Source organism: Juglans microcarpa x Juglans regia, chromosome 7S (genome assembly GCF_004785595.1).
Source record: "Juglans microcarpa x Juglans regia isolate MS1-56 chromosome 7S, Jm3101_v1.0, whole genome shotgun sequence".
Classification (NCBI taxonomy): domain Eukaryota; kingdom Viridiplantae; phylum Streptophyta; class Magnoliopsida; order Fagales; family Juglandaceae; genus Juglans; species Juglans microcarpa x Juglans regia.
Genome location: NC_054607.1, coordinates 37,491 through 63,990, shown reverse-complemented (window position 1 = coordinate 63,990; position 26,500 = coordinate 37,491). Strand labels below are relative to the sequence as shown.

Sequence of the window (26,500 nt, the reverse complement as noted above, 5' to 3'; positions counted from 1 at the left end):
CTCTCACCCCCAGTCCAATCTACGTCTTATCCCAACCTTGACTTCTAGAACTGGTGGGGGTAGGTGTAGGTGCCATAATATTACTACATTGAAAGACGGTAAACTCATCAAATAATCTACTAAAGGTTTTCCTAACCCTTGCTGCAATATGCTCCTCCCATGCTTGCCCGTACGCAATTTCCAATCCAAATACCATGTCATCCACCTTAAATCGAGGGTCAAAGACAATAATTATATATAACAAAATATTAGCCCTAGTAAAATCTCTCCAATACTTGTCGTACTTTGACCTCATAGTTAATGCCATCTCTCGCAGCCTAATGTGACCACCCGCAACCATGTCATTTAATTCTTCTTTTACTTTACACATTTGCTGATAGAATTGATGAGATGTAGGGTACAAAGTGGTAGATAGTGTCGTGGTGATCTCGTAGAAAAGCCTCAAAAAATATAAAAAAATAGATACAATTTCCCAATCATCATCCACGAGTTTTCCTAATCCCCAATGATCATCAAAATATTTTACATAATGGATATTTTCATCACCCAATAATGCAAATGCCAACTTATATTCTTGGGCCGCCTCCAATATAAAAAATGTTGAGTTCCAGCGTGTAGTCATATAAGTACAAATGCCCTTCTTAGATGTTAGGCCCACAGACCTCGCAGTAACCTTGAATTTCTCCAATCTCGAAGGAGAAGATCTTACCCATCTCACAGCATTCCTAACCCGAGCAATTGAGTCATGAAGATCCTTCAAACCATCAGTAATAATAAGATTCAAAATATGTGCCGCACATCTCACATGCAGACACTCACCACCCATGATTGTCTTATTTGCCTCTCTAAGATAGGTCTTAAGATGTCTCAATGCAACATCGTTAGACGAGACATTATCAAATGTAACTGTAACAACTCGTATCAACCTCATTCCTTTATTGCGGCCTCCAAGACCCTCTCAATCGTCTCACCCTTGTGATCGTTGATAAGGCAAAATTTTATGATTTTCTTGTGCAATGTCCAATCACCATCAACAAAATGCACAGTTAAAAACATATAATTAAAATTTTAGACTGATGTCCAAGTATTAGTGGTAGGCCCGTCAATTGACCCCTCAACTTCAATTTTTCAAGCAAATAATGTTTTTTAACATCCTTTGTCACCGTGTGGCGAAAAGGAAGATTAAATCTTGGTTTCAAGTGGTGAAAATACGCTTGGAACCCATTCTCATCAACAACTTGAAAAGGTAGTTCTTTCATAATGACCATACGAGATATGTGTCTACTATACTTATTAGGATCATACTTAGTATACTCCATCAACGTTGCACCTCCACTACTCCTATCCACCATTTTTTAAGTCCAATTTCTAGTCTAGATTGGCTCTTCTCTTGTAATGATCTTAATATTAGACTTTTTTTGTATTGCTCTTCTAAGTGCACCTTTAATTGTGAGGTACCATATTTTCTATAGTGACATCCACCCTCTAGTATTGGGGTCACCTCCCTCTAGTTTGGTGAAATGAAACAAAACTATGGAAGTAGGTTTTTGTTGGGCTTGAGGGCTGGGCAAGGTGCTGTAGGAGTAGGTGTTCGTCTAGGAGTAGGAGTAGGAGTAGGGGTAGGAGTAGGGGTTGGGGTACCCTGGGTCTGGAAATGGGAGCTCGCACTAGAATCTGCTGGAATATCCATGAGCTCAAACAAATAAGAAATCTGAAATTATAGCAAATATAGTAACAAACCAAACAATTAACATCCAAGTATTTAACATCCAAACATGAATTATGTTAATAAAAGTACTTCATCATGCTCTTCGAATACAAATAAACTTGGTGCGTGGGATGATGATTAATGAAAAAGTTAATTTTTTTAGGGGAAAAAAATTTGTGGACTAATACAAATCAATTAGCAGATGGTTAATGAAAGTACTAACATCCACTTTTTTAAATTAATTTAGTATACATCCACATCTTTAAATTAATTGATGATGGTTATACATCCACATTTTTATACATCCACGTTTCTATTAATCCGAAATCCTAAATTAATTTAGGGTTTCAATCTGAATTAATTAGCCATAAATTCACTATTGATGATTCACTATCATGTATTCAATCATCAAAATTCAAAACACATTACATAATACAAACCCGAAAAACTCAAAATTGGGACATATTCATACACAGTTCATCAATCATCAATGATTCAAACCACCTACACAATCAAGTCTCCACATCACAAAATTCACAAAATCTCATCCTTCATCTTCAATTAAACTCCATCATTCCTACAATCTCCATTCCATAAATCACAAAAAAGTTTTTTAACCAAGATTCTTACCTTCGATGACGGAGATGAAGACGGAAGGCTGCAGCGATGGAGATGAAGACATCGACGACTTAATATGAGAGTTCTTCAACAGCGATGGAGATTGGAGAATTAGAGATTGTGAGATGCAGAGAGGGAGCAAGACTCCGAGAGAGAGAGAGATTCAGAGTGAGAGAAATGAGAGAAAAGGCTCGCAGGGGGGAACTTTAACAAATGATGAAACGACGCCGTTTTGTCATAGATTAAATGACTAGACTGAAATTAAATGACATGAAGGTGAATGAAAGACTATTTGGTAACATATTGATAATGGTGTGTACTCACTTCATGAAAGTTATGTTGTTTCTTGGGATTTGTGTCATAGCTGTGAGTACATAGTTTTTATGAAGATTGAGCATTGTTCTGAGTCATTTGGACTCGAAATGGATTAAGGATGCTTAGTCTGATGTGACCAAATGAGTCGGGGCATAACGAGAGACTTTTAAAGATTTGCTATGTTGGTCTTCTCTTAGAGAGATTTGGTATAGTGCTCCCATTTTTTCTTTTATAGGTGTGCTCGATGGTTGCACAACCTATTTGCCAATATGAATAAGATTGAGTATATATTGAGAGATGTAGACCTAGAGTCTTGACCACTATGTGCGAGTGAGAGATGTAATAAAGGGGCACCCATAGTGGGCACCCATTCCGCTTCTCTTGGAGGTTATGAAGTGACTCTTAACCTACTTCATGAGCCTTGATGGCCAGCCAGATGTTACACTTAGAGGGACTATTTACATGGCCCCTCCCCCATTAGGATGAGATACGTGTGTGGAAAAACATAAAATCTCTCTCTCAAAAGAGTTCTTTCTAGTCTCGACATTTAGGCTGTGGAATATGTTCTAATTTTCTATCACGTAGCACATTCTATCATTGGCGTGAAGATTTCGAATGAACAACGACAATAGAGAATATGTGGAACAACCGCACTAGATCTACGATTTGTCAAGGAGGTAATATTGCTTCTGATGTGTACTTTGATATAATATTTTTAACAATTGAAAACCCATATCATTGTGTACCAAAAAATCTTGATTGTAATAATTTCAGAATAAAAGATAACAATTGCAGGCACAACAACTAAGTTTCTAAGTAAGTGTATTGACCAAAAAGGCCACAATGAATGGAAATTAACAAGTGATCATTAGAAATTTGAAGATGTATAGTACCAATTAATGCCACTGGTAGTGTATTAATGCATTTTCAATATTTAGCCAAAACCTAGATCTACTGTTAATACAAGAAAGATGGCTTCAAGCAAATTCATAACAAGTTTACTGAGCATAGCATTATGTTCATATCCAACAATTTAGCCTCTATGAAGACAAATATTCTTTTACGCTGCAAGCTTATCCATAATGAGATTGACATGCCTGTGATTAGGTTGTGTTGATATCGTGTTTCGTATCCTGGGCAACTCAGCAAATTCTCTTGATGATCTGCAAAATCCACTAAGGTAAGGGCTCAAGGGGTGAGGGACACCTCTGATGCCTAAGTTAGAATAATCTTTTTTGTGAGGAGTGCATCAGGAGAAAGTATTCAAGAGAGTGAGTATGAGCCAATATCCTTTTACCTGAGCCCGGGATGTGCTTATATACCCTGTCATGGTGGCCCCCACTTACTTCGAGCAGATGGTGCAGGGACTTACTAAGTGCTATACTGGTGGTAGGGTTCTCCTCTATCATGTCAACCGTCACCTTACTGTATCGTATGTGGGTTGCTCTATCTGTCTTTGTTTGTCTCTTGTGGTAGGTGAGGGAGAGGTGCCTACACTATCGTAGATACAAGAGTGAGTAGACATCCAACTCTGTCATTGTGTGCTGGTCCCTATAGCTATTTAATGCGGCGTGCCCGTTGTCTGGTGATGTGGGTTGTGGTCTGAACAGGTGGCGTGACTAGTCACCATATCTGATGGGCCTTCTCGGGCTCGATTTGGTCCTACCTCCTTCGTTGTTTCTGCGTTGGACTATTCATTGGCTGACTTGGGCCTCTAGGGAAACAAACCCTACGTGACCCAATGTGGGAAATAAACTCCCTTCTCAAGTTGATTGAACGGTTTTGGGCAATTTCAAGAAACTTCGGTGTAATGTTAATGAATTTAAAGCTTCTCATGAGGAAAACAAAATGAGCACTTTTCGAATTAAGTGGCCTAAAAACATCAACCGTCGTGTGCCAATGTGTCTTGCAATTCTGTTACTTAAAATTCATGCTTTGTCTGACATGCTGATATGCTAGACACGGTACACCCATGTCCATGGAAAACTATATGAGATACATATAGTGGAAAAGAATATACTATTACGCATAGATGCCTGGCCTGATAAGTTTTTAGTGGATCATCAGGATTTGGAAAAATAGGTCAAACATTCTAAGTCAATTTGTCTAGCAATATCTATAAGAAGTTGAATACAGAATAGTATTGGACCAAGCTTAATTAGTTCCAAAGAGAAGGCAAATATATAATGGTGCTTAAAAACAATATGAAATCCACTCAACAATCAGAGGAAACGTTCTAGAAAATTCTAAAAGTCAAAACTAGAAAGGGTAACCTCATGTTGGGTCATTAACCAATGATACTGGGTGTTAAGAACGAAAAACTTGAGCTCTGACATTGATGTTTTGCAATCCACAAAATTATGCTAGTTTCTTTCTCTCTTCTGCTAGTTGTGCCCTTAATTCATTTAATTTTTTTCTTTTAAATATTTTTTAACTATTAAGAAAAAAATATATAACTTTACTAATAGTTATTTCTTTAACCATTAAGAAAAGATATTAAAATACCCAAGCAATAATTTTGAGCTGTAACTTTGAGGAGGCCAAGTATAATTTTCCTTATCAAATAGTGTAGATTAGCACTATGATGACATTACCATTTCTCTTTCTTTTTTTTCCCCTTTGGTTGTAGTTTTTTTTTTTTTTTTATTGGCACTAGGTGCCTAGAAAAAATTCCCGACTAATCTTGTAAGTACACAAGTTCTTAGTAAGGAATTTTTCTCAAGTGCACTTCGGGTAATTCAAGGAGAAATTTTCCCAACCCAATGGCTCCTAGAGCTGGGCGACGGGGCAATGCCACCCGCCACCCTGTCCCACTTGTCCAACATGTGTCTGGCCGGAGTGGGGACCTTTCCGCAGATGAGAGGTGTGCAGGCAGATACCACATGTAGGTGGGAGTCGGGGTAGGGCCCAGGTTGGGGCCAAGCTTGCCCAATGTTTACCCGTCCGCCCGACGCAGCCCACAAAACACACACACACATATTAAAAACTAACTTTCTTTAATAAAAAGATGTTTTATCTTAAGTTTTATTTTTTAAAAAATAAAACGACGTAAATAATGTCATTTCTTTCCTAACACTCCCCCATCTATTTTCCCCCCCTCTCTCTTTCCTTTCTCAGTCTCTCTTCCTCTCCCCTCGTCGCTCTCTCTCTCTCTCTCTCTCTCTCTCCTAAGTCTCTTCTCCTCCTCGTCCTCAGCTCTTCCTCCACTTTTTCTTCTCATCCTTCTTGAAGCACGAGTGGCCGTGGGTTTGTGAAGAGACTTACGACCATTTGTAGTCGTGGTTCTTTGCTTAGAATCTCATATATGTTGTTGTTTTGGTTGTTTTAGACTTTCTTTTTTTTTTTTCGATTTGTTATGGATGAATATGTGGATTTGTTGTAAGGGCCAATCCGTCCACCGGCATTCGAACGGGGGTACTCACCCACGGGGTGTGGTGCTGGGATACAAGGACCTAAACTGTCCCCACCTCGCCCATGTAGGGGCGGGGGGTGGGACAAGAGCACCCCTCGTCTGAGGGGTGCGGGAAGTACCCTTAATGGCTCCTAAAAATTATTTGCATTTAGGGGTTTCCTTAGGCATAGTCTCACAGTGAATGGCTGAAGCTCTAGCCTTCCAAATCTTGGTCATCAAGTCGACAAGTGATCAATCCTTCTCATAGAACAACATGGTACCTTATGCAAATGGGCTATTAAATCCAGAAATGTCTCTTCCCCAGCTTCTCCTCCCTATTTTCTTGTTTATTATCTAAAATTATAAGAGAGAACAAAACCCTAAAAAATAAAATATAGAACAACACTCCATATGTGTCTAGTTAGGCCTTTTGCTGCCTCCAGTAACATATGAGAAACTTAAGTCAATATGCTTATTATTTTAAACCATATTCTGCGACTATTAAGCTCTTGTTGGGTATTGTTACCTGTTGGATATAAAGTGAATTGGGTCCATTTCATTGAGAGTCTACCCCCAAAGAGAAAAGACTTCATAAAGCAAGTTTACTCAAGTTGGTAAAAAGAAAGGGCTTCATAGGGCAAATATGACTCAATTAATTTGAGGAAGTAAAGAAACCTCCATAAAAGAGGGGATCTCCTTAGATTTGGGAAAGACTGGACTGCACAGAGACCCTAAAGTCTTCTCTCTCCAAGAGGATGTCATCTTTTTCAACCTCCAACAAACTCAAATTTCTTCTATTGTATTCAGAGATAAATGAAAACATAAGAGAATGTACAAATCTTTAAAAATAGTAAATTTCGCCCCAAACAACTCGTATACAGCTCGTTTGGGGAGTGAAATGATATAAGAATTTTGTGAATAGTAATGAGATAATTTGTTAATAGTAGTGAGATAGTTTGAGTTGAATATTTTTTGGGTTTTGGGAGAAGAGTGAGAAAAAGTTGAATAAAAATATTATAAAGTTAAAATAATATTGTAAGAATATAGTTTTATAATATTATTTTTGTTTGAGATTTGAAAAAGTTGGAATTATTTTTTATTTTTTATTTGAAAATTTGAAAACTTTGTAATGGTTAGTTTGAAAATTTTGTATTTGAATTATGTTTGGGAATAAGTGGGATGAGAATTTTACGTCTCATCCCATGCCCCAAACCTGCCGCCCTTTATGTTGAACCACACAAATCTCTGTGTTTCTCTCTATTTATCTTTTATATGTTTTACTTATTATTCATCTCATGGATAAATGTTTAAGGATCGTATCGACGCCCAAACTACCATTATGGACTTTTTGACTGTACTATCGAGGAAACTACATCGTGGGTCGGGTGACTTTATCCTCCCTTTCCTGCTTGTGGTACAAATTTACGCTTCTAACATTGTTTTTTTTTCTATTTTTATACATAAAAAGCAATACATTTACATTATAATATAAGAGTACAAATATTCCAAACTTAACATGGCAGTGTCAGAAAACAAAAGTTGGAGTTTCATTCATACAACCATCTGAGACAGAAATGACCATTTTGTGTTGGTTTTCCTAAGTTCGCGAAGAAAAAGAGCTATAGTTTGAAACTTCTCGCAATGTTTGCACACCATAGTTCATGAAAGAACAAGGAATTTAACCCTGAAAATGATCCGCATGGAAACTGAGGTGAGTTTGCCCTCCCTAGAATGACAACAATAGGAAAAAATTACTATTAAAAATATCCGGCTAAATAGGAAGGGTAGACAAGTACACAAAACGATCCAAATACAACCATGATCATTTGAGCAGATGCATTAAAACACGCATCTTACTAGTCTGAATATATCATCCAAAACAAGGTTTAGTAACTGATCATATCCTTTTAGAGTCTCCCGTCACTGGGATCCAGAAAACAAAGAGTTAAATACTCAGTTAGGATCAGTAAAATGTATGTGGGTAGTGATATGGTTATTACTTATTTACTACCCATTTACTACTTGTAGTGTGTTTATTTTTTTATTATTTTATTTTAAGTATTTTTTTAACATCCTTAATCATTAAGAAAAAATTAAAAAATATATATAATTTTACTAATAGTCACTTCCTTAACCATTAAGTAAAATAAAAAATTAAAAAAAATCAAATACAAAAAAGAGTAGTAAATAAGTAGGATGAGGGTAGTAACCCTATCATTTTCCAATGTATATACCTAACTAAACTCTATGGCTTCATCCAAAACAAGGTTTTATTTAATAGTAGTTTTTATTCTTTTCTCTAATAGTCATTTTTTATATATCTAGTTTTCCATTGATCTTATTTTTCAAAATTTCTCCATCATATTTTTAATTTTATCTAACACAACAAAATAGCATAAAAGAAATGAAAGTATGCTCCGTTCCTTTTTAGAGCAGAGAAGAAATTTGCATAATCCTACATATTAACGAAAATTTATGTAAAACCTATTTTAAAATAAAAATAATTTTATAAATGTACATAAAATTTTTGTTATATAATACCTCGTGGATAAAGTATTTTCCCAGATATAATATAACCTAAGGCCTCGTTTAAATTGGAAACTCACATCAACTCATCTTAATTCATCTTATCTCATTATTACAATTTTCTCAAATTTCAACATAAAATATAATAAACAATTTAAATTTTCTAAATTATAAAACAATAATAATATTAAAAATTAATATTTTAATAATATTTTATTTTATTTTATTATTCACAAAATATTTCAATTATCTCCAATCTAAAAGGGCATAAATGAAACGCCTTGTTAGGGACCTCGGTCAAGTCCCTAAACACTATGATCTCCACGCCAATGGTAGCTTTGTGATGACCGAACCCTTGTTCCTCTCTTGGTTGGTTCTCGATCAATGGTAGTCAAGATGACCATTTTGGTATGGTGAGGTTAGGTGTTTAGGCTAAGATGGGTGTATGGAATGGTGGAAAATGTCAAGAAAGTGTATGGGCTACAATGGAGTAAGGGCGCACGGCACTAGAGTGGACTAGGGTTGGCGCCACTTGAACTTTGGGATTTAGGGTTTGGAAAGGGTGATGGACAGCTAGGGTTTAAGTTTAGGGTTTGGAGGTGGGCGGCTAGGGTTGGACGGCCACAAGGGTTTGACTTGGTTGCTTGATTGAGTGATTTTAGGAAAGAGTCCTAAAATCTAGGAATTCAATTTGGGAAGGGATGTGGCCAGTTATGGGGATGTGATTGGGTCAACTAGGGTTCCTAAATTATAGGAAATCTCATATGGAAAGGAGAGGGGCGGCTAGGGCAAGTCTCACTATGGCAAGTGATTGCCGAAAATGAGTATGACTTGGCAAGGATAATATGTTTCGGCTAGGGTAGGGTTTGATGAGGCAAACCAATTATGGAAAGTTGACAAACACTATGGTGGTCGACTTTTATGGGTTGGATGGATTGGAAGAGCAAAAATATGATGAACACCAAGAAAAAATGAAGAACACTCAAGAACAACAGTAAAAATACTTATGAACTTGAATGAACAAATGGACAAACAATGATAATTCAATAGTTGATTCACGAATTGCACAAGAATTGAATAAATCTCATATATTGATAAACATAACTTGGGTTCACGAATTGCACCAAGTTGCAAGAAAACAAGATAAATGAATCACACTTATTTAAAGAATTGCAAAGTGTGATTCTCTATTTGGGATTCATGAATTTCACCCAAAAAGCCCAAGTGCAATGGCACCGGTTTGTGATCTCTCAAACAATCAATAGTCTTCCCTCTAGGAATTTGCCAAAAGATTCTAAAACAAGTGAAAGATATCGTATTTATAAGCAATACAAATTGGAAACTCCCAATAGGTCCATTGAAAATAAATAAATAAATCAAATTAAATAAATAAAATAAATAACATGATAGTGGTCATGGACCAAGACTAGCCGTGGCATGCATGGCCCATGGTGGGCTAAGTTGGTGCATGGTGGCCTTTGGACTGGTTTATGGTTAGGTGGTGAGGCATGGCTTGCTGATGGTGAGGCATGGTGATGCACGGCATGGCCCAGGTTGGTGGCCTATGCGCTGAGGTTGCAAGGCATGGGCTGGAGCCATGCACTGGATGGCATGCCTAATGGGCATGCCACTGACCTGCTCTGCAAGGTATGGGCTGGAGCCGTGCACTCACGGCATGCCACTAACCTCCCTGGTGTGCGGCAGGGCTGTGCATGTGCGCGACACTGGGTGGGTTGGAGGTGCCGCGCTTGGCCTTGCGGCACATGGGCGCGCGCAAGGGTTACGCGGCCCATCAAGGTGCGTATGGGTTTGCGCACTGAAACTCGTAAGCGCGCGCGGTGCGCTGTTAGGGACTCTAGTCTTGTCCCTGACACTAAAGACCACAAGCTCGCCTTGATGTGAATGATGACTGAGTGACCTTGCCAACTTGCTTGGCTTTCACCAAAGGAATGATGTTTAGTCGCTAAATGATGATGATGATGATGAGTTCCTCGGTTGTTGAAGGTGATGAATATGGGTGTTTGATGCTAAGGGGAATGGCTAGAAGGTTGCCCTTGATGTTGGGGACACTTGGAAGATGATTATGGTTGGTATAGTAAAGTGTAGCTAGGGTTTTGTGTGGTGGCCAATAATGGTTTCGAGATTGGGAAGAGATGGACTAGGGTTGGAGTCTTGGATGAGTGGCTAGGGTTTGGGAATGATGTGGATGAGAGAGGCTAGGGTTGGCCGACTTTGGGGTTGGATTACCATTAATGTTAGGGTGGTTCAGTTTGGCAAGAGGACGGAGTCTTTGGTTGACTAGGTCTATGAAAGGAGTTGAGAGATTTATGGATTTGATTTAGGATAAGATAAGGAAAATAGGATTTGGATTTGAATATGGCAAGAGGATGGAGTCTTTGGTTGATTAGGTCTATAGAAGGAGTTGAGAGATTTAGGGATTGTATTTAGGAGATGAGATAAAGTTTGAATGAGTCTAGGGTTGTTCCTTGAGTTTAGGGATTGGCTAAGATAACAAGTCAATGGTTGACTAGAGAGATTTTAGGAAGAGTGATTTAAGGGATTGGTTAAGTGATTGGAGGGATGGAGTGATTCTAGGGAAGTTCCTAGAATTAAGAGATGTGATTGGATTGAGTCAATTTTCCTTGAATCAAGGAAGTTGCTAAAGAGGGACTCTTGATGGGTGGCTAGGGTTTATGTGAGTGGATAGAGGCAAGACTCTTAAAAGGAATGAGTTCCCTTATAGGGACTTGAGGTGGACGGCTAGGGTTTTATGGAGGGAAAGCTTATGATGGCCGAATATGGTAAGTGACATATGGCTAGGGTTTTATGGAGGGAAGGCTTATGATGGTCGAATATGGTAAGTGACATATGGCTAGGGTTTTATGGAGGGGCGGCTAGGGCAAAGTCAAATAAGGGAAGTGGTAGACTCTTAAAAGGAATGAGTTCCCTTATAGGGACTTGAGGTGGACGGCTAGGGTTTTATGGAGGGAAAGGTTATGATGGCCGAATATGGTAAGTGACATATGGCTAGGGTTTTCTGGAGGGAAGGCTTATGATGGTCGAATATGGTAAGTGACATATGGCTAGGGTTTTATGGAGGGGCGGCTAGGGCAAAGTCAAATAAGGGAAGTGGTGGCTGAATATGGATGGGATTTTATGGAGGGGCGGCAAGGTAATTTCGGCTAGGTCAATGGATTGGATCAAGGGTGGCTAGGGTTAGGATTCCTAGAGTTTAGGAAATCCTTATGAAAGGCTAGGGTTACCAAATAAGGCAAGATTTGTGTATGGCAAGATGGAGGCTAAGTGGATTTCGGCTAGGGCTAATGGCTATGATGGATGAAGGGTAAATATGAGATATAGACAACTAGGGCAAACACTATAGTGGTCGAATTATAGTGTATGGATGGATTGAATGGGCAATGGAAATTATGGATGAACACGCATGAACAAGATAGATGAACAATATGGGTGAACAAGATGGATGAACAATATGGATGAATAAGATGGAAGAGTATGATCAAAGGATGAATGGACTCAACAAAGGAATATGAAGACTCTCTTTTTGGTTTATATGGATATTTTGATATGCAAGAAAGTGTAGATGAACAAGATGGAAAATAAGAACAATGAAGATAATGGATGAACAAGATAGCACTTCAACTATTGATTCACGAATTGCACAATAGTTGAAATAAATCTCATAGATTAATAAACTTGAACATAACAAAGATAACACAATTTGGATTCACGAATTGCACCAAGTTGCAAGAACAAGATAAGTTGAATCACACCTATTTACGAATTGCAAGGTGATGATTCTCTACTAGGTATTCACGAATTGCACCCAAGTAGTCCAAGTGTCTAGCACCGAAAGGGTGATCTCAAGAACAAGTCTACCCACTTAGAAAATTTTCCAAAGGTTCAAAAGATGTAAACTAAATGTCTAAGTGTCCTATTTATAGAGAATATAAAGTGAAAACCCTAATAGGTCCATTGATAAATAAAAATAAATAAAATAAATTAATTAATCAATAAACAAATGATAGTGGTGTGGAACCCATGGGGGTCGCTGGCATTGGCTCTTCGTGGCCTTGGTTAGCTCATGCATGCCTAGGACCATGTCCTAGAGCGGTTTTTGATGGTGTCTTGACAGCGCTGCTGCTTGCAATGCAGTGCGCATGCGTGCGCGGTCCAATGTTGCTCGCATGCCTGCGCGCATTGCCACATGCATGGGCGCGCGCCGATAGGCTCTCACTAGCCTCGCTAGCCCGCATGCTGGGCGCCCCGTGTGTGTCATCGCGCAGGTCAAGGTATGCATGCATGTTAGACGCCCCGTGCGTGTCACCTCACAAGCCAAGGTAAGCTTGTGGGCTAGTCAATGTGCTTGTCCCCACCATAACTAGGGCATGTGCGGCATCTCTAGAGGCAACTCGACGTGGGAGTCTAAAAAGCCTACACCGGACATGTGCGGCATCTCTAGAGGCAACTCAACGTGTGGGTCTAAGAGGCCTGCACCACTCACTGCTCTAACACACAGGGTAACGACGTAGTTGGACAAAAACAACCTTACACTTTCGACTATCGAGGGCATTTTGGTAGTTTGGACGGAAACCGGGGCTTTCCATATAGAGGACGATATATATGCGTTCTCTGTCAAGTACTTAGGGTTTGTTTTGCAGCGGCGGCCAAGCTGTTGAAATTGTGGTTGGATCGGGGACAGCAAAGCTGCTACAATGGTGGACAAGGCCAGCAAAGGTAGGAAGGAAGAGGTTGTCACCAGGGAGTACACTATCAATCTTCACAAACGTCTCCATGGATGGTAACCTTTCCCCCTCTCCTTTTCTCTCTATACATATCTGTATGGCCGTATGTATGCCTAGTTTCTACGTGGGGTTTGTTTGAAATCTTTTCCGGGCCTGGAAATGGCTCGGATATTAGGCAAACCTGTGGGTAAAGGCTGTTATTGTAATTTTGTTGATTAATTTTTCCCTAAGTTTCCCTTGGGTGAAGGCCTTGGTTCTGGGTACCAATTATCACTCCCTTCAAGCCTATCACTCCCTTCAAGCTCTAATGTTCAACACCTGTAAACAATTATTTGGGGCCACATCTCTAGTGAAAAGCCCCCGATTTAACCAGTTCTGTGTAAAAAAAATTTCGAGAGTGTAGTGCACGAGACCGGATTTATTCTGCAGGGTGAGTCTGAAGGACCTTGGAGAGGTTTCCGGACAAAAATTCTTCTTTGAAACATTTTCAAATAGTAAACAGGTTGTTTCTTACGATAAATCAAATTTATTTGGATTGCATAGTGAGACTTCAGTTTTTTTAGCCCAATACGGTGATAAGGTGTGGTATATCACCTTTGATACGGGTAACTTGTCTGTTTGGTTTCTAGTTGTCGGAGCATTGGAACTTCCTCAAGCAAACTCAAAAAAGAGGTTTCTGTTTACCAATGGATCTTATAGATCTGGTATCAATGAATTCTTAGCGGAATCATCTTTTGAAATTGTTACTACTCGATTCATTCTTATCTTGGATGCTCTGGTTTTTTGTGGTAGGTAGTCTTCATCCCCCGTCTTTATGAGTGGGACTTCTTTGTTTGTTTGGGAAGAGGGAATGGAATGGAAAAAATACAATTGTATTTTAGAATATTCCATTCCTTCCTTGCCATTCATTATACTCATTCTAATCCGTTCATTTACTTTCCTTTCCTTTCCATTATTTTCCCTCTCCAATCTCCATTCTATTCCTTTGTAAACTCCCTAACAAAGCCTTAAGAGTCTTTATGGGTGGTAGGATTTTGCCTACGTGGATTGGGAAGTTGTCATCTGTCGACAAAGTCATTGGAGTATACATATTCAGGAATGCCAATGTGTATAAATATCTAACGATTGAGTTATACCATTCTGCAATGGACAAGTCTTTCACTTTAAGCTTATGTTTATGTGCCTGGTGAGTTGTTACTTAGAGGTAGCCCATCCAGGGCGTGCTCTGTTTCATGTTACCTGGTTTCTAATTCTGCAGTAGGAGCTATTTTGATTTGATAGGGATGCTAGAGAAGTATACTAAAATTTGCAAAGATTACTGACTGCCTTTTAACCTTTAGCTAAATCTATCTCTTCTTGTTCTTTTTTTCCCCCCTCTTTTTTGCTGTCTTTTTAAATCTATCGCAGTTAGCTAATGCAATGCCTTTTGGACACTTTTACATGTTTCAAATCCTTTTGCAGCACTTTTAAGAAGAAGGCTCCAAAAGCCATAAAGGAAATCAGGAAGTTTGCCCAAAAGGCCATGGGGACAACTGATGTCAGGGTGGATGTTAAGCTTAACAAGCATATCTGGAGCCGAGGGATTCGAAGTGTGCCCAGGAGAGTTCGTGTCCGAATTGCACGAAAGAGAAATGATGAAGAAGACGCAAAGGAGGAGTTTTATTCGCTGGTCACTGTTACAGAGGTCTCTCCAGAGGGTTTTGGGGGGTTGGGCACCAAGGTTATTGATGAAGAAGATTGAAGTGGCCTAATTGCCAAGATCATACTTAGGTTGCTCCAATTTTGGCATACTCATTTCATATTTGAGAGAGATTTTTGTTTGCCTTTTGGATTTTCTTGGGGATTTCTCCATTTGAGAGAGCATTTTGAATCTCCTGTGATCTATTTATGCAGTCTGTTCAAGTTTTCTTTCGTTTAGACTTTAAGAAATTGTTGTATGGTATTGCGGGAAACGTGTTGAGTCAAATATACTTATTGAGAAAGGCATATAACTATTCCTGACCATCTCTTATTTTTTTGAAAAAATAAATTAAAGGATGATGAGCAACATAATTTCATCATATTACACAACGCAGTAGACTAGTGTTTCTCAATTTCCTCGTCTCATGCTCGTCTCCTTCCCCATTTCATTGTGTTCCAAGCTAAAACAAGGCACTTGGCCTTCTAATTCTCCTATTCCTTTTGTATTTGTCATTGTAGTTCTCATTCCAAAGAGGGAGAAAGAACTTTTAACTCGAAGTCATGCTTTTTTTACCCCAGTAACTTAACAGCCTTTGTGTGACTACCTTACCTTAAATATTTTTTTAATTTTTATCTTTCCTTAAATGAAATGGCTCTTCAATTGATTTTTCTTCAAAAAAAAAAAAACACTAAAAAGAAGAAAAATTATTTTGATATGTTCTTTAGAAGGCTCATCTTCTTAATAATCCTAAAAGAAGTGATCTATTTCTTAATAATAAAACTCATTATTTTTTTATTTCATTTTTTTTTTTTTGTAAATCTATTTCTATAGGGACTAAAATCAACGATTTATAGGAAAAGAAAAAAAAATGGTGGTTTAAAATTCCAGGTTTAAAATTAAGTTACTTTACAAAAATGCCTTTAATTGAAAACAAAGCTGTACAAAAAATTGTAAAATGGATTGTTTGTCTATTATTTTCCTTTTTAATTATATATGTGATTAATTGGTTACCCGTAAAAATGCATATAAAGCACAAATAATGCCATAAGTAAAAAGAATATATTTATTTTTAAGGTATTATTACTTAGGAAAATGCTAAAGGGATTAATGGGTTGCACCGATAGTGCATTTCTATTGTTTTATTTTTGTAAGTAGGAGTAAAACCAAAACATCCAAGAAAAAAGAGCTTGAAAAACTAATAGTCATCTCTAGACATGGATATCAGTCAAGTCTCCCCAAGTTACCGTTCACTCACATATCAAGTCCAACTCTTGGACCAATTGCATTTGAATAGGGAACTCATCCATCTGTCTTCAATAAACTACAAGATCGTGAAGAACCATTTAGTTATTATGACTATATGGAAGCATGGTTCAAAGTCATTCTCTACCAAAATGAGACTTACACACATTCTTGGTTTATAAATTTCGACAACTCAATCAAGAGTAAAATTCTAAGTTGGTTTTTAAGATGGTGTACTACATATGGCCCCGTCATGAAAATTTACCCTGCAGAATTACTAGAGTCATCAGACAGCTTTCTACTGTCATCCAAGTTGATAGAAATGATTCTTAATTTCTTGTTTCTCTCCTTCTCAAAAGTAAGTATAAAGTTCCACGGATACTAAAATAGGAATTTGTTAATGAATAAGATACTTGTATAAGGAGATAACATGTAAAATAGAGGGATCAGTTTAAATTTCACAGAGTTATCCTACAAGTTTAGAAAAAATTCACATCACCAACATATGAGTCCAAATTCCTTGTAGAAAAAGCATTATCCTTGCAAAAAACAAAAAAACAACAACAACAGAAATATATTATTGGTACAATTGATCGTTGGAATCCTTTGGTATGTAGAATGACCCTTTTACTTATAATTACAAGGTTAGATATTATGTTATCTTGACTCTCAATAAGGTAATATTATTTAAGAGTAATGTTAGAAAGAAGCCACTGTAGCAGTGCACACTTTGCACTCACTATATAGCTGTTTTTAGTTCTTTACTTTTTTATTTTAGACTTGGGAGATGTGTGGCCACATCACGTGTACAAAATGATTGCTCCCAACAGTGACTTCTATCTATATTTATTCATTATTTAGTCCGATTACTTCAACATTTTTAACAAGTTTGGGTGTTTTTATACATCAGCCATTATTTACACCCCACACCGGACATGGCTTTTGTATTTTTGTTTATTATTTTCTTAAATGCTGAAACGTGCATTTTGACAGAGACCATTTCGAATTTTCTTACATGTTGAAACCCAACTCCAATCCGGCATTCACCCCTCCCTCTACCCAGCGCCCTGTGTTGCCCCTCCCTCTGTCTAGCGTCTCCCCGTGTTCACCCCTTTGCTCGCACTTCGGTGGTAACCAGTTCGTGAGATTTGTTTCATCGTCCCTCTGCTCAGCTTCGTAGGTAACTCTAATACCATTTTCCTTCCGTATTAATGATACTGCTTGTGTACTGAGAGAGGTGAAGGGAGGGAACAGAAGTTTGAAGTTTCTCTTTCATAATCGATTTCTTCTTAAATTTGTTTCTTCTTTAGTTTGAAGTTTTGTTTAGATATTGCTGCTTTTTTATGTAAAGGAAAAAGTAATCACATTTTCTGAAAATACTTCATAGAACTAAAAATGTAGTTCATAAAAAAGAGAGGCCATAGCAAAAAGATGCGAAGACGTTTGGATAGTTAACAGGAGAGAGGAGTGTTTCTAGGTTGGGATTAAGATGGGAGTTGGGCCGTCGGTGGCTAAAAGATAGACTTTGAGGCTGAGAATGCTATTAGACCCAATTTGGCACTTTATGGGTTGCCTGCCATTTATAATGTGCATAACCCGAGTAAAAAAGATAGAAGAACGTGATTTCATAGGGGACATTTTTTCTTTTTTATTGAGCTCCTTATTAAAGGAAATTATCCCAAAAAAATTCAGAATTTCAGATAGCGATCCCTCAATTAGAGCTTTGAAATGAATAGTATTGAAACTAATGGAAGAAAGAATAATTGGTGCATGCAGAAGTTGTGGAAGTGATTTGACCTACTCTTGATGGAGATGGCTAAAATACTGACTATTTTATTTTAAATTTGTAAAAGCAGCAAGTACAAGAGCCAAAAATATATTCTTATTGTTGTTATGTTTAGAGCTATTAGTCAATGTAGTTATTCCAACGTAGTTATGATTATGTCTCTCATCGTTGAGCTGGAATACTTTGCCAAGATTGCAGGCAGCCAACCAAATAGTTTGGGACTGTGGAGTTTGGGTTAGAAAGGTTTGAAGTTCATCATCCTTATTAATTTGTCTCGTCTCATTCATTCCTAGCTAGCCCTGATATATTTTAAAAGTAGTTTTTTATGAACTAAAAAAATGCAGTCTTATGAGCACAAAACTAGCCCTGATATTTTTTTAGCATGATTAAAAAACACCCATTTCCCTAATCCCCGAAGTTCTTAATGTCTAGCATTATCCCGCTTTTTTTGGTATTGGATTGGGTGGCAAATATATGTGTATCCAATAATAGAACTTCAAATTATGTGCATATAAGGGGATTAGGGTGGGAAATTCAGGGCTTGCCCACCTCGAAATCTTAGCAAGATGAATAATCCTGGATGTCAATGCCAAGGCCAACAAGACTTGGGAGCCACAATATATTTCAAGGGTGGGGCTTGGTTAGCTAATTACTGATAGACCCAGCAGGGCTATACGTGACAGTTAATTTCACCTCAAACTCTAAAACTTCAAGAAAACAAATACATCATTTCCGCATGCAATATAGTTATTTCCATATTCCATGTAAAATTGTGGTTATTGTATAAAATGGGATTTGAATAAACAAGATATTATGTGATAGTTCCTCTGAAAGTCTAATATCGTTGTTATATCTAAATTTTCAGAGGACAGTCCATGTAGTCTCAAGACGACCTTTTTCTATGAATAAATCGTGAAGAAAGAGGAATCCCGTCAAAGTAAGCCCACGTTCATTGACTCCTTCGGCCAACTTTTCTGCCACAACCCTCTTTAACACCTACTATTTCTGAAGGTTGTAATGGAGCATTGAAACATTTGACCTGTTTACAAGTAAAAATTATCTTAAGCAAAAATTATCGTAACTTTGATAGATGAGAAACTTGCTGCAAGTAAGAGTTGCAAATAAGCGGAAAAGAAAAGAAACCTGAAAATCATTCAACTCTGCATCGCTGAGCGCCCCATCCTTATCATGGTTACTTTTTTTTCCCAACAACAGTACAAGGAACATAGCTAAATTTCTCCAGGAATTGAACTTCAATATAAACTCCAACTCCAATCCCAGAATTCATATAACAATTTTTGTTGCTATTAACTACATAAATTAGACTACTTCAAAATTTCCTAATCCCCGATACCCAATCCTTAAGTCAATTTCTCAAGTTCAATTCTTACATCTTTTTTCCAACAACAGTTACAAGGAACATAGCTAAATTTCTCCTCTAGCATGGCTTCCATTTCATTTACGAAGTAGATTTGTGCCCAAAAGCCCATTGGACTCGTATAAATTTTTAGAGCATGGTATCGGAGGAAAATTCTCAACAAATCAGAAAATAACATCCAAGTCTTAATGGATTAGCCAAATGCCAAAAAAATAGATGTTGAGCGCTATTGGGATAAAATTCAGTCCACATTGGATTAGCTAAATTTTAAATAATTGGGATTTAACTACAGTGACTTCCAAAACTATTTCCAAACTTGAAGGTGACTGTAAATATATCAAATCTACATTTTATCATTTTTTTCTCTTTCTTTCTTTCCCACAACTGCCACTTCTCTCTCAATAAACCAGAAAGTTCTTATATTATTTTATTATTATATAATGAAAAATAGCAATTCCAATGTGGAGACTTATGTGAATGAAATACCAAAAGCCAAATTCATCTTACATTCATCAAAAGTGTCCTTTTACTTTGGCTAATCCATTGAGGATGGGCATTTGAGTCTAGCATTAAAGTTCTATTCAGTAGCAACTAGCATATTGGTTTTTGAGTTTAAAAAAAATCTATTACAGGAAATTTTGCACAAAAAATCATAGTGGTCTTACGACCCCAAACATTGTCTCATTATCATGTCCTAAAATATGTTGCCCAATACTGAAAATTAAGCAGGAGATGATATATGCATGGAATACTCTAAAAATCCCGAGACTCAATTGTACGGTGGTTTACTTTTCTACATATGATATCTATAGGTTTCAGTAGCTTTTATTCTCTGTTTTGTATTGCGCAATTTTGAATTGAAGATTATTTGGACGGAAATTTTTACCGTACCTTGCGGGCAGACCTGGACTTGGAGACGGGTTCTCTTCCGCAGATCTAGACGCAGTACTCCTTGAACTCGAACAATATTCTGTGTTTGCCCTAGAATAAAAGAGAAACAAAGAAATGGAGTAAAGAAGGAGAGAGGAGCACGGGAGCTAATCTCATACGCATGGCTTTGCTCTAGAATCACAGAGAAACGAGAGAGGGGTGTAAAGACTTACGAGAGAGGACCGTGATGATTTGTGCACGCCGAGAGAGGACCACGAGATCGGTGATTTGTGCACGCCGAGATGAAGCATGAGCAGCGGAGGAGATGAAAAGCCAGCAGTGGATGAGATGAAAAGGGGAGGAGAGGAGGTGTCGAGCTTCACAGAGAAGATAGGGTTGCTTGGCTTCGTAGAAAAGAGGGGAGGGAAGTGTTGGACTGCATGATCGAGTTTGGGCAGAGCCGGTTCATTTCTCAGTAAACCCGATTTGTGGGAGTGTGAAACTATTGAACCTGTTGATGAGAAGAATTTTAACAAAATAATTTTATTGAAGGGCAGGGATATGCTTATTACCTTGTTACTATCTATCTACTATTTAAGTATATTTTAAGTTTTTTTTTTCTATAATTTTCTTTTAAGTATTTTTTTAACATCCTTAATCATTAAGAAAAAATTAAAAAAATATATAATTTTATTAATACTCATTTCTTTAATCATTAAGTAAAATAAAAAATTAAAAAAAATCAAATACAAAAAGAATAGTAAATGAGTAGTAGTAGAGTAGTAACCCTATCATTATTCTTTATTGAAAAACCATTCTATTTGGGATAATGATACCCTTACGTTTTATTTACTAACGCTCTACTATCCACAACTCGTGTGGCTTTCTTTCTATGTTTGTCTGTCTTTTGCTCTCTCACAATCAGAAAGCTTTCAAAAATGCTCAAGACCCATCTCCACTTGTCACGCTTGCACAAAACTCTTATCTCTGTACTCAAATCATTCACCCAAAAGACACCCATAGATAAAGACAGTGGCACAAGCCCAAATGGAACTTTTTGGTCAAGAATTATCTTTGAATTGGCATAATTTTGACCATTCATCTTTAATTCATTTTCTTCGTAACCTCCTTTAAAAAATAATTATCTTTCATTTTCTCATTCATGATTTTTCACAAAACATATTAAGAAAACAGATGAATCAGAATCATCATCTCAAGATTATTCTGGATTTTTGATGAGTGAATCTCGAAGAAATTGACCTCCACTTCCTACCAGAGCTTCTCTTTCAAGCTCTAAAAGCTTTTTTATATTTAAAGATGGTGGGAATTAGCCAAAAAGTAGAATTTTTGTTTGCAAGGGCGTAAGTATAATAATATTATTCCATGAAGTTCACATTCCCTTGATAGGCACATGGACTTGGCCGTTCTCTCTTTTGCCCAAGCTCCTGTTGAACTTGAGGTTGACGACGAGGGTGAGGCAGTTCTAATTTACAGCAGTGTCGTTGATGGTGAACTTGACGGGAAAATTCCAATTGGGGTTGGTGCCATAAGCTTTGTCGGTGGGCGTCTGTTGGATGGGTGATTTGAGGTAATGGTTGTGGTCAATCTTATAAACGACGGCATTTGGGGGCAGAAGGTAGAGTTTTGAACTTCTAAGGTGTGTGGCTTTTGGGTGCCAAGAGGAGATGAGTCTAAGCTTTCTGACAATTTTTAATCACATAATGCAAAAGGTAGAAGAAAATGTAGAAAAATAAAGCCATGTGGACTAAGTAGTAGAGCAGTAGGAGTAAAAATGTAAGCGTATCATTTTCCTTCTATTTGCGTCCCCTCTCTCTTTCTCTAAAGTCTGAAGCACAAACCAGCCGTAAGGCTGTAAATAGACCCAAAACCAAACCAATTCTTCTAGGGATAACCGGCTTGCCTCCCTGTCAAGGCACCTGCTGACGTGGCCGTATGCCACATCATCTGTTAATATAAAAAAAAAAACCAAAATACGTGGAAAGGAGGGAAATCGAATGAAAATCGTTGGAAGTTTGTTGTAGAGCGAAACTAGAGAGGGAGAATCGTCGTGCATTCCGTCTTCCGTCGTGAAATCGAAGGAGGAATTGTGCTAAGCTTACTGCAGAGTTAAACCAGAGAGGGAGTAAAGCTATTCATTCCGTCTTTCATCGTAAAATTGAAGGAGGAATCATGCTAAGCTTGTTGTAGAGCAAAACCAGAGAGGGAGAAATGCCGTGCGAAACCACTTTATGTTCCACCTTTGAATTTATAGACTCTTTATGTTTTTAGAATTCGGAGAAGGAAAGGAGAAAAAAAAATGAGCTTGCTTGCAACCCGAAAATCTTTGTGGAATCGGTGGTTCTATCTGTAAGTTGTAAGATTTCTACACCTTCTCTTTTTCTTCTCTATGTTTCTGGTTTTGGTTAAAAAAATATAAGTTCTAGTATTCTCATATCTAATTATTTATTATTCTTTTTCTTCTTCGTTTTTGTTTTTCCTTTCTAGTTTCTTCTTTGTAAATGGGTATTTGCATGCATTGCATCGTGACTTGGATACTCGGGGCTTAATTAGATTTTCATTCCACAATGTTCGTTGACATATTTGCCAAAAGTGTAAAGAAAGAAAAAATTTGGAAGTTGGAATTGAATGTTTTTTTTAATGAGTGGCTCTGGTATTGAGCAAGTTGTTGGGAACTTTGACACAAGCACTATAGAGTTTGTGGGTGGATCTGGGTCAAGCCATCATCTCAGTGAAATTTAGGTAATAACAAGTTTGATCTTTTATGAGGCTATGAGCTGCATAGCATGCTATATTGAGTTGTGTTATGCCCATGTTTCCTTGATGCATTTTAGAACTTTGAGAGCGTTTCCTTCACATGGAGTCCTTTTGAGAAAGGAGTTGAATGCAAAAGGTAACCTTGTTTAATAGGAAATGGCCACACAATTGTAACCATAAAAGTTCCAAAGTTATTGCAAGAACCAGAACAATGAATGTATTGGAACTGTTTATACAATATTCTAGTCTCCCTATGTCTATTAACTAACTATTTTCATAAATATAGTAGGTGTATCAATGATGGCGTATAGTCACCAAATCTGACATGTTGAAAGCAGCATGCTAGGCTAATATGATGGTATAGTTAGCTGCCCTTGCAAAGAGGCTGCATTGGTTTGTCCTTGATGTTAAGTTTAGATATTCCTATCAGGATTTGGACTTCAGTTCAACATGTATTGTGCGTGAACTTTTTTCTGATGTTACAATGGAAGGATAAAAGAGGATAAAAGAGGTATATCAAGGGTTTATGCATATTCATCATAATTGAATATTGTTCATACTATTGTTCTCGTTACTTAAAACAGAGTAACGAATGACATTGTGTTGAACTTAATATTGTTCATGTTATATATGTAGAGAGTCAAATATCTAAGAATTTGTAGGTACTGAACTTAATATTGTAATATATTTGTGATTTTCTGATTCCAATTACTGAGACCTTTTCCATATTTGTAAGTTTATTGAGACCTTTTTCATAATTATCTCCATTACTAATCCCTTATTAAGAATAATTTTGTCAACAATGATTATCTCTTTAATGGAGATATTTAAGAGATATATTGACAATGCATTTGCCTCCCTCTCAACATGGGAAATGGGAAATAATAACCATCTACGCTAACACCATCTGGCTCAAATCCTTCATCCGCGGTATGTTATATCATTTAATATATCAAAACTGAATTGGAATTTGTTGAGTTAATATTTATTTTCAAAATACATCAATAACTTAATCCAATAACATGTTATGACATACCATCAACTTGTCCAAACATCCCAAATTACATACTTGGTTACCATGGACAGTGCTTGCGTGGTCACTAACTTTTCCACCATATCCAGTTTTTTTTTTTTGCGTAACGTTGTTTACCCATTGCAACATAGCATGAAACCTCCGACTCCTCCCATCAATACAAGCTCCATTACAAGCAGACCCGATGGTGGTTCAGAGGATAATAGACCCGATGTGCAGACCTGATGTTGGTTCAAAGGATAATAGACCTGATGGTGGAAAAACTGAAGCGTCATGTACATCCTCTAGAGTTGAAGAAAGTAATGAGGATAGACCAAATCCATGGGAAACCGAGGATGGCAGTGCCGAGACATCTTAGAATGTGAGAATGGATGTGATGATATGATTAAGGAGCCAAAGTCTGGAATGGAGTTTAATTTCTTTGAATATTTAATGAGTTATTATAAGCAACGTGATAAGAAATGCGGGTTTGGAATGATGACAAAAAGGACTGAGAGGGAAGATGATGAGACAGTTAGATATGTCATATTTGCTTTTGCTCGTGGTGGGAAGGCTCAGAAAGCACTTTGAATGTTGCCAACCCACGCCCGGCAAGAAAGACGGAATGTATGGCAAATATTAATGCCTTCAAATCTGAGGGAAAGTTTCGGTTGACTATAATTCATAATATCCATAACCACGACCTCAGTCCAAATAAATACCGCTTCTTTCGATCTAATAGAGAAGTCGATGATGCTGTAAAAAGGGTTTTAGATACAAATGATTCGGCTGGCAGCCGAATGAACAAGAGCTTCAGATTTCTTGTTGTTGGCGCGGGTGAATTCGAGAACTTTTTGTTTTTGGGAAAAGATTGTCGTAACTACATTGACAAGGCAAGACATCTACGACTTGGCACAGGTGGTGCTGAAGCGTTTCGAGAGCACTTTTTACAGATGCAATACAAAAATCTTGAGTTCTTTGCATTGATAAATTTAGATGATGACGGGAGGTTAAAAAATATTTTCTGGGCAGACCCCCATAGTAAAGCAGCCTACAAATATTTCGGTGATGTGGTCATATTTGACATTATATACCTGACAAATAGATATAGGATACTCTTTGCACCATTCGTTTGTGTAAATCACCATGGGGCAGTCAATTTTGTTGGGCGCAAGCTTGATTTCTAGTGAAGATATCGAGACCTTCGTGTGGTTATTCCAGATCTGGTTGCAGTGTATGGATGGTATAGTTTTAAAAGCTATTATCACTGATCAGGATAGAGCGATGAAAAATGCAATCGCTATTGTTTTCCAAAAATTCGACATAGATTTTGCATATGGCATATACTGAAGAAAGTTCCTGAGAAGCTTGACTCCTATAGCTTGACTCCTATGGATCCTACAAAAATAGAATGAAAAATTACCAGATGAAATGTGTGTATGACACCTAAAGCGTTGAAAAGTTTGAAAAATGTTGGGATCAGTTAATTTCCACTTTCAACTTGTATAAGAATGCGTGGTTGCAAAGTTTATACACTGAGTGTGAACATTGGGTGTCGGCATTCTTGAAAAAAAAATTTTGGGTTGGAATGAGTACAACGCAGGGGAGCGAGAGCTTGAATACCTTTTTTGACGGCTATGTTCATGCTAAGACAAACTTGAAAGAGTTTGTTGATCAGTTTGAGAACGTGTTGAAAAAAAAATTGAGAATGAAAATGCCGCGGACTTCCACACACCTTGTCTTTGGTTTTATAATTTTTGCTTTTAGATGAAAGTTTAAAATATTAACTTTAAATATTATTATTGTTTTGAGATTTGAAAAAGTTGAATTGAGATTTGAAAAAGTTGAATTGTTTATTATATTTTGTGTGAGAATTTAGGAAAGTTGTAATGATGAAAGGGAAATCTCATCTTATCTTTGCCCCAAACCTGCCTAATCACAATTCCCTACATATCTAGATCTCTGAGTGAGACGAGGTTTCAATATTTATATACAAATGCTAAATTCAAGGAAGTCTAGCAGCAAGTTACTGGCATCATCGATATGGATGCAGAAAAGCGTGATGGTGCAGTAAAGACCTATCTAGTAGAGGATAATGTTCGTTTGGGAGAGTTCACCAAGCTGGTTAAACATTATGTGGAATTTAGTGAGGAAGATGCATCTGCAAAGTGTTCTTGTGGTTTATTTAAGATGATGAGGATATTGTGTCGGCACATTTTGGCCGTATTTAAATGTAACGAGATTAAATCTTTGCCAGATAGGTACATTTTAGATCAATGGAGGAATGACATCAAAAGGAGATACAAGCTATGACATTGAGGATCAATGAGCAAATTGTAATAGATATTCAAGTTTGTTGAATATCTGTTATCAGATAATTACTCATGTAGTGGGTTCGAAAGAGCATACTGAAGATGCAACTATTAAGTTATATG

General features: G+C 37.4%; 2 protein-coding genes across 2 annotated transcripts; both read left to right on the top strand.

Annotated features, from left to right (window-relative positions):
• The first annotated feature begins 13,212 nt into the window (after positions 1-13,212).
• LOC121241350 (60S ribosomal protein L31) lies at positions 13,213-15,232 on the top strand. The gene is made up of 2 exons (XM_041139081.1): positions 13,213-13,377; positions 14,783-15,232. The coding sequence occupies exons 1-2, from the start codon at positions 13,292-13,294 to the stop codon at positions 15,060-15,062; spliced, it is 366 nt and encodes a 121-aa protein (XP_040995015.1). The 5' UTR covers positions 13,213-13,291; the 3' UTR covers positions 15,063-15,232.
• Positions 15,233-24,694: 9,462 nt separating this feature from the next.
• Positions 24,695-25,252, top strand: LOC121241411 (protein FAR1-RELATED SEQUENCE 5-like). Its single transcript, XM_041139167.1, has one exon. It carries the CDS (start codon positions 24,695-24,697, stop codon positions 25,250-25,252), a length of 558 nt encoding a protein of 185 aa, XP_040995101.1.
• The last annotated feature ends 1,248 nt before the right edge of the window (positions 25,253-26,500 follow it).

Coding starts and splice junctions, on each gene's coding strand:
- LOC121241350 (XM_041139081.1), top strand. CDS start 13,292: ATGGTGGACAAGGCCAGCAAAGGTAGGAAGGAAGAGGTTGTCACCAGG. Junction 13,378..14,782: donor CACAAACGTCTCCATGGATG/GTAACCTTTCCC, acceptor ATCCTTTTGCAG/CACTTTTAAGAAGAAGGCTC.
- LOC121241411 (XM_041139167.1), top strand. CDS start 24,695: ATGGCAAATATTAATGCCTTCAAATCTGAGGGAAAGTTTCGGTTGACT.